This window comes from Pelobates fuscus, chromosome 11 (genome assembly GCF_036172605.1).
Source record: "Pelobates fuscus isolate aPelFus1 chromosome 11, aPelFus1.pri, whole genome shotgun sequence".
NCBI classification, from domain to species: domain Eukaryota; kingdom Metazoa; phylum Chordata; class Amphibia; order Anura; family Pelobatidae; genus Pelobates; species Pelobates fuscus.
Window position 1 is genome coordinate 87,996,928 of NC_086327.1, and position 15,179 is coordinate 88,012,106.

General features: G+C 35.5%; 1 protein-coding gene across 2 annotated transcripts in view; it reads right to left on the minus strand.

The window, feature by feature from the left end:
- The window catches only part of MEGF6 (multiple EGF like domains 6), a 517,377-nt gene that overhangs the window by 33,957 nt on the left and 468,241 nt on the right, over nucleotides 1-15,179 (minus strand). For both annotated transcript variants that reach the window (XM_063435729.1, XM_063435730.1), the window contains 7 exons: nucleotides 14,604-14,732; nucleotides 13,319-13,450; nucleotides 11,424-11,552; nucleotides 8,557-8,685; nucleotides 7,221-7,349; nucleotides 5,764-5,892; nucleotides 5,324-5,452 (listed from right to left, as the gene is read on the minus strand). In XM_063435729.1, coding sequence (XP_063291799.1) covers nucleotides 5,324-5,452; nucleotides 5,764-5,892; nucleotides 7,221-7,349; nucleotides 8,557-8,685; nucleotides 11,424-11,552; nucleotides 13,319-13,450; nucleotides 14,604-14,732 — 906 coding nt within the window. The remainder of the gene's footprint in view (nucleotides 1-5,323; nucleotides 5,453-5,763; nucleotides 5,893-7,220; nucleotides 7,350-8,556; nucleotides 8,686-11,423; nucleotides 11,553-13,318; nucleotides 13,451-14,603; nucleotides 14,733-15,179) is intronic.

Sequence of the window (15,179 nt, forward strand, 5' to 3'; positions counted from 1 at the left end):
GTGATATTTTTAAATGGTGATAATGAATGGATAACTATTTAAAGATTCTGTAGTGTTGGTTGGGGAAAGGGAAAGGAACGTTTTGGTAGGAAGAGGGGCTTTCAGAAGAAAATAAATAAAAAAAAAATAAAAAAAATAAATGCAAAAGAATTAAATGAAGTAATGAGAAAGTTTAGATGATAATGAATAATGAAAAACATGAAGATATTAAGAATGTAATATAACAGCCCACAAATAAGTACTGTATTGCACTGTTTTGAGCCGTAAGAGCGTGTTGTACTACATTGATAATTGATGTACAGCGGTATCAAAGGGGGTGGTGGCATACAGAGAAGAAGGCGAACCTAATTTTATGGTTTAAAAAATAATAATAATATTTTTAAAATATTTTTAATAACATTCTTATTAACCCTTTACAGCATAGTTATAATGAAACAATAATATAGCTCATGTGTAAATAAAATAAACCACTAATAATTTCTAGAACAAATCTCTTTTCTTTATCATTGAATACTGTATAACTTTATTCAACCTTCTTGTTTATGTAGCCGATTGTTTTGAGAGTTACAATATGGCTGCTGCCTAACCTTGCCCTTTGACCAGCTTATAAGCCACTGACATTCAACACCTGAACAGCAGCTGATGTGAACGACAGCCCCCATTACTCTGTCAGCTTTGCAATGTTGCTGCTTCACTGTCAGCTGCCATCGATAGGAATATAGTTAACAGCAACAGAAGTGGCAGATATTTTGTTTGTTTATTCTCTAAAATTATAGAGGAACAACACAGGATTTTCACATTTTAAGACAAAGCAGACAAGCCGATTTTTTTTTCAAATTAATTATTTTTCCAGCTCAGTAATTTTGGTCTAATACTTACAATTCATTTGTCAGTTTCTCTCCCCCCTCCCATTCTCTCTCTTCATATCTCTTTCTCTCTCTCATCCTTTCTCCCCCTTCTTTTTATCCTCTCCCACTCTATGCATACCCTTCCCATCCCACCCCAGCCAAGACGCGACAAATGACCTCTTCCATCCCTTACCCTACCTCAACATATTGACCAATGTATCAAACATGTTTTCCTATCCCCTCAAGTGGAGTTGAACTTCCCCTTTCACTAGCGTTTTAACAATGCCTCTTTCCGGTTTTGTATCTTTAGCATACCGTATATTGATGGCTCGAAGGGTCACCTTTGTGACCTCTTAAACACCCAATTGGGTAATGAGATAATCTACACATCAGATTACCTACTAATTGTATAATCTGTATATTTTGACTTAAATACTTCAAATAAAGACTGATAAAAAAATCCAAAAAACTTTAGCATAATGAAGCAGTTTTAGTATGTAGATCATGCCCCTGAAATCTCACTGCTCAATTCCTGGCCACCTTGGAGTTAAATTATGTTTGTATTTGTTTATGCATCCCTAGCTACACCTTCCCTGATGGTAACACACACAGCCTGCATAAAAAAAAAAAAGGTTTCATTTAAAATCAGATTTTAACTTGCTGTAGAAGTTTTTTTCTACTGCTCCTTAAAGGTACACTATAGAAACCAAAACAACTTTAGCTTAATGATGCAGTTTTAGTGTATGGATAATGCCCAATTATCTGCCATTTAGGAGTTAAATCACTTGTTTCTGCCTCTGATTGACGAAGCCTGCATGAAAAAAAAAATGTTTCATTTTCAATCAGATATAACTTACTTAACCCCTTAAGGACACATGACATGTGTGACATGTCATGATTCCCTTTTATTCCAGAAGTTTGGTCCTTAAGGGGTTAAAATGTTTTTATCTCCTGCTCTGTAAATTGAATTTTAATCACATACAGGAGTCTTCTGCAGGGTCTAGCAAGCTGTTAACAGAGCGGGAGATAAGAAATTCTAAATTAAACAGAATGTCCAATTAGGCTCTATAAATAAAGTGATTTAACTCCAAAATGGCAGAGAATTAAGCAGTGAGTGAGAATTATTGCAGGGGCATGATTTATACATGAAAACTGCACCATTAAGCTAGAGTTGTGCTGGTGACTATAATGTCCCTTTAGGTTGAACTTTAAATCATACACAGTAGGCTCCTGTAGGCCGTAGAAGGCTACTGACAGAGCAGGGGATAATACAGTATAGACTAAACAGCATTTGAATAAATTAACCTAAAATATCTAGGTTCCATTTTAGGAAGTGTTTAGGAATGCTGTGCAAGTCACATGCAATGCTTTGTGACTAGGGCTGTATTGACAAAGTGATTTACCTTCTAAATGGCAGAGAATTGAGCAATGAGACTACATGAACATGATCCATACACCAAATTGCTTCACTAAGTTAAAGTTGTTTTGGTGCCTTAGTATCCCTTTAATTATCTGTATTCCTGGCGTACATACCGTGGTGGCAGCTGCGACTGGGCCAGTCACTCCAGGGGGCCCGGCCGGCCTGCAGACCCCTGCGACTGGGTGCCCACCCTCATCATTTGCAGCCCCGGTCCATGCGGCAAACGGCCGGGGCCGCATGTTAAAGTGCCCATCAGGTGGCCCATGCTGTCAGGGCCACCCGATGGAGATGGATTGTCAGGGGGCCCGGTCAGCGCTGGGCGCTTTAACAGCGCAACCGGGCCCCCTGTGATGAGATCATCACACGCTGGCAGGAAGTGACTGCACGTCACTCCTCCCAGCTAACACACAGAGCCCGCGCGGGAGGAAGAACAGGGAGTCACCACTGGACCCCGGGGAAAGTCACCCTCCTACACTTAAAAGGTAGAAAACAGGAGGGTGACTTAAATATTATGTGTGTGTGTTTGTTTGTATGTATGTGTCTGTATGTCTGTATGTATGTGTCTTTGTATGTATGCCTTGTGTGTGTGTGTGTCTCTGTCTGTCTGTCTGTGTCTGTCTGTCTGTATGTGTCTTTGTACGTGCATGTATGTGTGCCTGTCTGTTTTTATGTATGTATCTTTGTATGTATGTGTGTCTTGTGTGTGTGTGTGTCTGTCTGTCTGTGTGTGTGCCTGTCTATTTGTATGTATGTATGTGTGTCTTGTCTGTATGTATGTGTGCCTGTCTGTTTGTATGTGTCTTTGTATGTATGTCTGTTGTGTGTGTGCCTGTCTGTCTGTGTGTGTGCCTGTCTGTTTTATGTATGTATCTTTGTATGTATGTGTGTCGTGTGTGTGTGTCTGTCTGTCTGTGTCTGTCTGTCTGTGTGCCTGTCTGTCTGTTTGTATGTATGCCTGTCTGTCTGTCTATATGTATGTGTCGTGTGTGTATGTATGTGTTTGTATGTATCTGTCTGTATGTTTGTCTCCGAATGTATGTGTGTGTGTGTGTGTGTCTGTCGAGGAGGTAGTTAGACAGGGGGGGAGAGGAAGTGAGGGGGGGCCCATGCATCAGTTTCGCACTGGGGCCCCATGGGTTATGTGTACGCCACTGATCTGTATAATGTATTAAAAAACATGGGATTATTTTTTTAATGTAAATAAAAGATTTGATCATTACTGAGGCTGGAAGAGTCAAATCTGTGAAAAAATAAATCACGATGAAAGCTATAAATACATGTTTTAAAATAAGAGCATCCTAATTCTCTGGCTGCACTTGAAATACGTGGAGGATTTGCACAAACTCCCTGGTAATCACAGAGTAGGTTTTAAATCCATAGTCAATCAGTGCCAATAACAGCCTGCGCTTATGATATGATGCAGGCATTTCTGGCACAGAAGGTGCTGAATGTCAAGTAAAAATCTGAGATTAATGTAACAGCAAATATTCCATTTAAGAGTCAAACAAGAACAGAAATGTGGAAAGTGCCAGTGGAAATGATAAGGTTTTCTGACTTAATGACAAAACGATTAGTGTAAACAGCATGTCATAAAGAGTCTACGCACTTTGTCTGAGAATACAGTTCTGTCGCCAGACTAATTAGTGGGTACAGTAGAACATTCTGTCTGTTAAATCTGGAAAGGTCTAATGGATTGCAAATGTATTGATTTCCTTCAGACACATTCAGCAAGTAAGTAAAAAAAACACACATACTGTGATATCACCATACGGTTTCACGACGAAGAACACATCATGTTAAACTTGGACTGACATGTCCCATTATTTTAGTTAATGAACAAAGCAAGAGTAAATGTAAGAAAGTCTTTAGTTATAACCATGAGCGATGAGCGTTGTAGGGTTTGAAGTCAGGGTCCAGCAAGACATTGGTTAAATCAGACTGACACCATTTCCATGTGGACAGCAGTAATTGCGTCTTTTTTTGTCTCTAACCAGATGATGCCCTTCATTCTTCAACCCCGTCAATATCTAACATTTTATGTTAACCTTTCATTTAATGTTAATCTACCTTTGCAAGTGTTATTTTTGGTGACTGGTACAGCCATCAATCCTAGGCCACAAACCTGCTATGTTTTTGCAATTATCGACTTTTTATTGACTCCTCTTCCAATCAAACTCCTCTTCCAATCAAACTCCAAATCCTGCCATTTTTGCCTATATTTTAAAACTATAGCTCCCATCTGTCATGTTGTAACTAACGTAATTGTTGATTCATTCCTTATAGCTCCCCTTAACTAGTGTAACCTTGACTTCATAGGTCTCCCACTATGAAATGGCTTAGCTCCCTTACTTATCATCCCTTAGTACCTCAGTTATATTTATTTTCATCCAAAGTCAGTAATATATCATACATTGTTAAATATAATAGTGACACATGTTTCCTCCTGATTTTATATGCGCTATTAATTTGATGCACAAATAATTATGTTAGTGATGCCAGTGAATCTTTGAAAAAAATTACCAAAGCGGCGCCCCTGATTTCAATGCCACATCATGAGCATCATACTATAAATCAAGGGTGCCAAAAGGTAGATCCCCAGATGTTTTAAAACATCTGGTTTTGTGATGCTTTTTCATTCTAAAGGCATTCTAAAGACATGCAATGCATCACGGGAGTTGTAGTTCTACAACATCTGAGGATCTACCTTTTGGACACCCCTGCTATAAATAATGTGACTAGTACAACGTACAAATCATCATACCCACCAAACATTTGCAGAAATTAACATAAAAGTGGTTTATTTAATTCCTTTAAATTATATAACATTGGAGAATTATTTTAGGCTAGGATTTGGGCATTCACATGTAAAGATGTTCTCATCTCAATATTAATTTTAAAGATTTTATCTAGAATAGCACCTCTCAGTACTGATCATTGGTATCTAAGATGTCTACAGAGTCATCATGTGTCTAGACATCATTTTGACACCAGAAATGATCACAGATTGCTCTCTTTGGCTTAACAGTTGTATGTTTTATTTTACTAATGTGCTTACCAGTTTGACATGATTCCCCTATCCACCCTGCATGGCAGATGCAGCCTCCTGTTTCATGTTCACAAACACCTCCGTTTAGGCACCTGCAGTTCTGTAGACAGCCATCCCCATACGTTCCTTCAGTGCATTCTGGAAGGAAATGAAGATTAGTAAAAAAAAAGTATGAAATAGCGTTACCTACTGCAATACTGTATGTTGTCTAATACATACAGGAAATAATATGACTTTAGAACAAAACCGTAAAAATGAAAATCCAGCGCACTCACTTATCTACTAAACAGTCATTTTAGTGCTGAACCATTTTTTTTAGTTAGTTGTTGATTGGATTACACTTTATTTTTATACACATATATGAAAGCTTTTTATTGTGCACCTTTTTATGCATCCTTAGTGGCATGTATGATTTCTGAATTCTAGCAAAGAAGTATTTCAAACTCTACCTCGCTCGCAAGCCAATCCTGTCCAGCCTTTTGGGCACAGGCAGCGCCCTGTGATGTGGTGGCACGTCCCTCCATTTCTACAGATACATTGCTGAAGACAGTTTTCTCCATAAAATCCATTATCACAAGCTAAAAAAAAACCAAAACCAATATTAATTTCATATGTAAATTGTGGAATCCTGGCAACTCTGTGTAGTGAATAAAAATCAAAATACAAGTCATCATCTAATTCTGCTGTGCAATCATTTAAGGTGGTGGCAGACTGTCTATAATATTTTTTTTTTGGGGGGTATCCATGACTACATTTAGATTATGTTTAAATGAATACTGCTCTACTAAGCAAAGCTGATTAGATATCTATCAGGTATCTTAGTCAACCATTGTACTATAGCTTTCCATGTTAGATAATTACCAGCCATTTATAAAAGAAAAATAATTTGGCAAGTCATTTTTTATTTTTGTTTCCTCGAAAAATATGCATCTAGCACCATACACTATGTAGTTATTTTTTGCTTTGCTGTTTTCTATTATGGTCTGTTATGAATCCTTGCAACACAAGTACGTAGAATATATCTTTACTGAGAATTAATCATAATTCTTATAATTAGTCATGCGATCATCAGTCATGCAAATCAGAAGACGGTGTACGATCCCAAAATAGTGTGCATTTAAAAAAAAGTGTTATGTTCACTTTAAAAAAAAATAGATTTTTTATCTAAAATGCCCCATTCAGGGTTCTGTTAGCCAACAGTTCAACACTTTGGATCAAGATACTTAAGTTATGTTACGTTAACTGTAAAATAATAAGAGAACTAGCTTTTCTAGCAATAAGGGAATAATATGTTACAGGGGTAATAAATAAAAGGATGTATTTACTAAACAGTGATTAAATCAGATTAGCTAAACAGATTAGCAAAATCTAATTTTTTTTTGGGCCCCCCCCAAAAAAACTGAGGAGGTCTTTTTTTAAAAACATTTTTTTATTATTTTGGTAGAAATGTGCAATTTTATTGCCAAATCACCACAAGTCACTGTTTATTGAATATGTTAATATTCATTATGTATCTTTCCAAGTCTATCACATATTCGATTTGGATTCAATTTAGATTACAATCCATTTTAAAATGTAAAAAAATATATATTCATGTTTTTCATTATTTAAAACATTTTTAAACCTGAACTCTCTAGACCTTAGGAATGTTCTAGATTTCTCAAAGAAAACATACTGTCATACTGTCATACATACCAAGCAAAAGAGGACTCATTTTTGGATCAATAATGTGTGTTTTAGCTGTTTTGCTTTACATGTTTTTTCTCATTTAAAATGTCGTCTTAGTGGTGGAAAAACAAATTGAGATCCAATATACTGTCATCTATATGCACTGAACTCCCGAGATATTTATTAGAATGTAACTATGCAGGTGATGGATCACAGAGGTTCTTAAATGTAAGTTTACCTTTCTGGCAGGTGTTCCCTGTCCATCCAGGGGAACAGAAACAGGTTCCGGTTACGTGGTCACATGTAGCTCCATTTAAACAGTTACACGTCTGCTTACACTGATTCCCATATTTGCCCGGCTCACATTCTAAGTAGAATTAATTTAAGAGAATAATAGTCAGAAAAAATCGGTAGACAGTACTAGTCAACTACCCAATGTTAGTGATTACAATCACAATCTTTTCAGATACTTACTCCCATCTATTTTATCAAAGAACATGGAATTTATTCACCAAAATAGGGAATTTGTGTCATTTCAAAGTAAGGAGAATTTCACTTACTCAACAGGATTTTATTTACACTTTTTTTACATTGGGAGATCTGAGAAGGACATCTGCAAATTTTAATTATTTATAGGAATTTTATCTGTGAAAATAATCAGTACCTTGGTGTCATTGATATTCTTCTAAATATTGAAACTTAAATCATAAACAAGCTTATTATAATATAATTTCAAAGTGGATCTGTCAGTTTGGGGGGGAGGGGGATCTTCACATTTTTTGCAGATACCCCCAAAGGTGACATATTTGTCAAAGTTCTAGTGGCCGAAGCATGTCCCTGTAGCTGTCCCTTGTGACTGCCAACATTTTCTTCTTCAGGCTCTGTTTCAACACCTCGTGCTTCATCTGACAGGAGCCTCATCAGTGCTGTATTCTCGTGTATGCACACTGAACTCTGTGGATCCTCCATAGATTAGGTCTCTCAGTGAAACATTGTCTAAATCCCATGCCTGACACTTGCGATGGCTGATGAGATTGGACTAATGTTGACAGCAGAGCGTCTCCTTTTGTCAACAATTGCCAACCTCATGCTTGTCCATAAGACAAAACCTTAAAACTTTGTTTTTTGGCATATTTGGAATTTCAATAAAATTCCAAAAGTCACATTCAGAAATATTATATATTTATGAAAAATACAGAAGTGACAGAGTCACTTTAATAAATACAGATATAACACAGATACAGTTCTAGCCATTTGTAGGTATCCCGATCCCAGGGTCGTCTAAAGGCTATTTACACTCAGAGATAATTTTCTTGTTATCAGCTCCCTCATTGTCATGACACGATATATGCATATCCCTATATCACTTGATGTAATGCAAAATTGATCAAAAAATATTCTTGAATAGGGCCTCATGTTAGACAGTTTTACCAGTGATTGAGCTTTTTTGTTTTGAAATATTGTACTAATCCAACAATAGGAAAGGTTAGAACATGGTCAAATCCTGTTTTTATTTTTTTAAAATAAGCTAAACATATTGTCTAATTTCCAAATTTCGAATGATGGTAACTTACTCTGGTTACATGTGGTGCCAACCCAACCGTCAAGACACATGCATGATCCAGATGCATGATCACATTTGGCTCCATTTGCACATTTACAACTGTTTGCACAATCAGGACCATAAAACCCATCAGGACACGCTAAAATAATGCAGAAAAATAGAGAAGTTCAACCATAGGCATTCTGCAGTAGTGTATAGATATATATAGATATCAACATACACAGAGTATTGCACTCAAGGCATTCTATGACTTTGGACCCAGTGCAACATTTAGCAGATAATCTACAGTTTCAAAAACCGGCACTCTAGGGAATTCTTAATAAAGAACACAAAATGTTATTTATTTGCTCAATGTTTCAGTTTGACAGCACAAACTTTCTTCAGGACTGCTGTCAAACCAAAACATTGACCAAATAAATAGCAGTTTGTATTCTTTACTAAGAAGTCATCCCCCTAGAGTGCTATCTTCTTTACAATAATGTATACATTAAATTTCAAGAAATACTATAGTAAACCTAGCAGTTCATAAAATGTAATTTATAATTATATACCAAAGTTTTCATTTTGTTTTCCCCATACATTTTGTTTTAGGAGGATTAGGATAAGGCATAACTATTCAACTATTTATAAATAAGTCATGGCAAGATAAGGCAAAATAAACATTCAAATAACAATATGTAAAGAAAGTAATTATGAAGGTACAGTCAGTCCTTGATTAAAAAAAAAAAAGTAAAAAAAAAAAATGAGTACTTCTATATTCAAGAAAATTTTAGCAGGTTCCATGCTTTAGTAGTGGAGGATAGTATATGCTTACAACTCTGACAATTCCATGTAGGGTGTATGAAGTAAATTAGTGAGATGGCCTGGGTCACTGGTCTTTAATTATTTAGTTAACTAATAGATTCTATGATATAGAATTTTTTATTAATTTTTTTTATTATTATCTTCAATAGAGGAAGTGACACAGAGTAAGATATCATTTTAGGCGTACAGTACTGTAGATAAACATGCCAAGATGTACCTATCATCTATAGAGAACACTTAAAGTAGCCTTAAAAATATATATTAAAATCTTCCATTGTTTAAGCTCATCTCAATCCTGACATATTTAAAGTTCATTATTCAAGTACATGAAGATAATAAAATTATAGGAAATTTCATAGTAGTCAGCCTAGAAATGCCTACTGATTGACATCTGTTACTGTAAACAGAAAACAGAACAAAAGGGTTAGCATGACTTCTACATCATTTGAAGAACTGGTGCAGACATTATACAATTGAATCTTGAATTAGTAGTGTTTTCTATAATATAACTGATCCAGAAAAAAACGAGGTGTTCCAGTTTTGGTTGAGTGCAAACTCCCTAGTTCGCAATGTTCATTCCTTGTCCTAATTTTCCCTGATCTAGCACATGTTCCGTCAAACATTTTAAACAGAAAACAAATTGTTTGCTTACGTTTACTTACATTTTACAAGCCTTTCATCTTTGCATGTTTCTATTCACATAAACACGGCCATCAGCAACATGGCCAACAGCCAAGTAAATGTCTACATTTTAATGACCGTTTCCTCTGAGTGACTAATGTGCTCCATTTTTGTCTTTCTACTCAAGGCAATTGCTAGGAGATACGGTATCAAAATAAGTGTTCATTTCCACTGCATAAATAAACTGACTGGGGATGCATGTCATTTCATTTGGTTACTTATGCCTAATACTGGTAGTGAGCCATTAGTTATCAGCGGATTTTTGTACCCCCCACTACAGTCTAATAAGCTGGCTCCTTCACAGAATTGTCTGTCATTAACATTCCTCGTCCCATTAATCGATTGCATTCTCTGATCTTCACTGTGGCGTCTTCTCCTTCCGTTACGACTGTAATATATTTTCTTATTCATTACATCGCGAACGTATCTCCCCAACCTCGCTTACCATCAACTTTCTATTACTATTCCCAACTGTTTTTCATTTCTCAAGCAAGATAACCCTTTAATTAAACTTCAATTAAACTGCTTAAAATGTTTTGTGTTGTTGTTTTTTTTAAATACAGATGTGCCATGGTTTTAATGTAAAATAACGAAGTACACTCAGTGGATTGAAATCGCTACTGATATTTATTTAGTCTTTTTGATAAATTCTTACCATATAAACGATAACCCAGTCCTAGCATTTATTATATAATAAACAAGTCAAGTAAGTATATGTTAGTCTGTTGATGAATTTCTGCTGTTGCCCAATCCCTACATACATTGATACTTTAAATCTGGGCCTGTTCTATTAAACTAAGGCCCCTACATAGTAATTATTGTATAATAAACAATCTAGATAAACCATACATTATTATTTTTCTTAAATCAATGTAGCTTGGTTGTTTATATAGTAAAGTGCCATTAAAGTTCTCTCTATCATGAGCGCACTTGTAGTTAAAAAGTTCACAAAAAGTCCTGAAAATTGTATTGGAAAATAAGCATTTAACAAAATGATGTAGCATATTAGTTTAATAACAAGTCCACTTTGAAAGACATCCGGTCATGACAAACATTGGAGACTAATTTTGTTATGTACAGATTTCATTATAATGCTGCTGCTTAAAAAAAACCATACATCTAAAGTAAATAATAAAGAGATCAAAAGACAATGAAATGTATGTTTTGAAAACCTTTACAAAAATGGTTACATTTTAATTGTTTAATGTGTGCAATTCGTGATCCATAGACATGATTGAATGATGATGTAATTGTTTTGTATTTTTTAAGTTTTTTTTTCTTTTTAATATAAAATAAAGAAAATTACACTGACAAAAAATATATTTTTTTAAAACCACTATAAAAATAAAATAAAATTGTAATTATAATTAAAATTAAGGTGTAGGTACATACGTAATTCACAGAATGTTCCTCTCCAGCCTGCTACACAAGTACATGCTCCACTCACATGGTCACAAGTTGCACTGTTGGCACACTGGCATTGATGTTCACAGTCTTTGCCATACCAGCCATCTGGGCATTCTATAGTAAAAAATGAAAATTAATAAATGTAAATTTCTTAAAATATAATACTATTATGGGTCATTTAAAACTCTTGAGACTCCTTACAGTAGCTAGCTAGTCATATTTCAGTGATCATTTTTCTCCAACTGATTTTTCACAGATTATATATATAAAAAAAGTATTAAAGATATATATATATATATATATATATATCACTGCCATTGGTGTAAAGGATATTACAGGTACCGTACTATCCCTACAGAATTACATTGTTTCAAAAGTAATATGTTTTAAAATCAACACATCATTATTATATCCACTTAGCTATGCTGGCCCCTGGTGTTAGTCTGGTTTGAAAGCATGGAAAATAATGTTAAACACGATATAATGGACATTATATGCAATTCTAAAGTATTTTTTAAAAATTTTCAAAGAGTAAAAATACAAAATATATAAAGTATATGAAAAATATACTTTGAGACAAATTAATCATGTGTCAAGATAACAAAATAGGCAAGGTAATGCTATTTCGACTTGACCAATATAGCTACTTCACATAATATTACTCATCAACGTCTACAGTGATTAAAAACATTATTACATATACCTTAAAGGGGTTACTATGGGAATTTGAGTTTGTTAACATTTTACGTCATACTAGGAACATTAACAATTTAACACTGCAAAATGTAAGAAATATAGTTTTTTATAATTTTGGTGAATTAACCTCTTAAGGACACATGATATGTGTGACATGTCATGATTCCCTTCTATTCCAGAAGTTTGGTCCTTAAGGGGTTCAAGAAGATAACTCCAGTACTGAAATATGTTTTTCTGACTATGTTCTTTAAATATGTACAATGCCTGACCACAGTGTGCCCTCGTGTCAAAATCATCAGCATTCGGGGATATGTATCAAAGTGTTCTATTCTAAAAAGTGGTGCAGAAATGTAAAAGAGAAGGGATCACCAATTGAATGTGCCAACTACTTCCATAAGTATCCATGGTGATAGTCCTTTTTAGTATTTTAGACCACTGTTTAGAGCAGAACACTATGATAAATCAGCCATGGTCTGCATAATAATTATAATGAATTGGTTTAGAAATGCATGGTTTACAGAACCATGCATTGCAGCACTGGACTTTTCAAGCATTTACTAGAGCACAGGTAGACAACCATTGGCACATCTCGGGCAAGTTGTGGACTACATCTTCCATAATGCTCTACCAGTCATAATTCTGGTAAATCATCCATGGAGATATACTCCACAACATCTTGTGTGCCAAAGGTTGCCTACTCATGTACTAGAGTGACCTTGATTGTAAATCTATTAAATAGGACGTCTAATGTGAATTTTTTAGTTCAGCTAAACATGTCAAGAGACTGCAACTTCAGGATTTGTTTCTTGTTCCTGTTGAAATCCAGTGCAAACCCAAACTAAAGTGATACTCTAAAGTTGACAGAACCTTTCTAGTGCATCACTAACCACCAATGGACCGGGATTTTGGAAATACACAATTCTGTTGAAGTATATCTATAGATACTGAACTGTTGTGTGTCCTTGAAATCTAGTTGAGAACCAGAGGGTTAGTGAATATAGACAGATCAACCCTAACTTACTCTTTCAATCACAGTGTAGTCCTGACCAGTAATAGTAACTTACTTTGATCACAGAGTAGTCCAATCCATTGATAATAACTTACTTTGACCACAGGGTAGTCCAGTCCAGTGATAATAACTTACTTTGATCACAGTGTAATCCAGTCCAGTGATAGTAACTTACTTTGATCACAGTGTAGTCCAGTATATCCTGATTCACAGATACATTGTCCAGTGACAGGGTTACAGTTCCCACCGTTATTGCTACAGTTGCATGATTTAAGACAGTCTTCTCCCCAATGGCTGTCATCACAGGCTGCAATTCAAGAGAAATATTTTTTAAAAAAATCTTCATTTAAAGAATATAAAACAAGTATATTGTAGGTAATGGGTATTTATTGTCTGTTTGTTGGAAAACTATCAGGCCTCACTCAGAAATAGTCAAATGTATTCCTACACATTAGAGCTTTCCTTTAGTGATGTATGGCCTATTTAGATTCTAAGCCACCCCCCAATTATATTGAACTGATTAAATTGTCTCACCATTAGTCACTTGGCATGACTTTCTTGCTGCGATTTACACTTCTATCAGGCCGAGATCATCAATACTGATGATCTCATCCGATCCAATGCTGTCCCATAGGGAAGTATTGAGGGGCTAGTACGCAATCATATTGCAACACCAATCAACATCTCTTTATAGAGAGTCATTGACTCAATGCATTTCAATATAGAACATGGAGGCATTGAACTTAGGTCCTGAGAAGATTGCAGAACTGCAACCAGAAAGCCCCTCTAGTGAGTGAGAGCTACTAGAGGTGGCACAAGACAGCAATATAAACACTGCCTTTTCTCAGAAAAGGCTGTGTCCACATTGCTGTAACTGCAGTGACAGTCTCTTTTTCCCAGAACCACTACATTAAGCTGTAGTAGTTCTAATGCTTTAAGTGTATTTTTGCACCCAGTAGATAAATATACTTTATTGTGTATTTTGATTAAGTAAACCACGCTCTGTGATTACAACAGCCAGCTGAAAGACACAAACATCTCCTGTAGCTCTTACTATCCTTTGGCAAAATTAAATTCTTGCAAGGTAAGTTTAACCAGATTTTCTAAGTTTGGCAGTGCTGAGCCATATACCTGAATTTCTTTGAACTCAGCTTTTGATCTGACACCCCATTTCAGCAAGTATCCGGTTCGCTAGTCTTTTACTTATGCTATATAAATTCAAACCCTAATAATGCACATATATGTCAGTTTTATGGAGTATACTTTGACATCTATTGGAATTTATTAGGTTGGAAATGTAATGTTTATATTCTTCCATTCCATTTAAATGTGAAAATAATGGATCACTTCCAGTTTCCTCTATTTTTTTCATGAACTCTGTACAACTGTTTTCAATTCTTCTGTTTTCAAGGATGTTAACCTCAATATTACAAACATATGGAAGAATGCTTCAACAATACCTTTCCTGCAGTTATAGCCTGTCCATCCAGGGGGGCACTGACACCTTCCTGTTATTGGGTCGCAATGGGCACTATTCTGACAGACACATCTCATCTGACAGCCTTGGCCAAACCATCCAAGAGGACATGCTGGTAAAAAATAAAATGTGGTTGTGAATCAAGAAAAACCTTGTTCTGTAATTAAGAAAATAGACAATATTTCCACACCTTATAGGCTAAACACAGTACTATACGGACCCATTGAAACAAAGAAACACATAAAAAGGAATCCACGTTAAGATATAACTACCTATCTGCCTAAATTCAGTTGATGTTGGATTCCTGGCAAAGGTGCACTCTTTGGAATCAAAACATGAGTTGGACCGTTTTTTGTTAATTTTTCCCACGAGGTTGCACATTAATATATAGTTACAAAGGCTGAAAAAGCCTACCTTGCTGTTGATCCATATACACCTCGTCTATCCACAGTGATTTAATGGACACTTTAAGTTCAGTGATGGTTAATAGTATTGCATAGCAATGATAGCTAATTACAGGGAATTTGTAGGCTGATTAGGCTATGCTATTGGATATTTT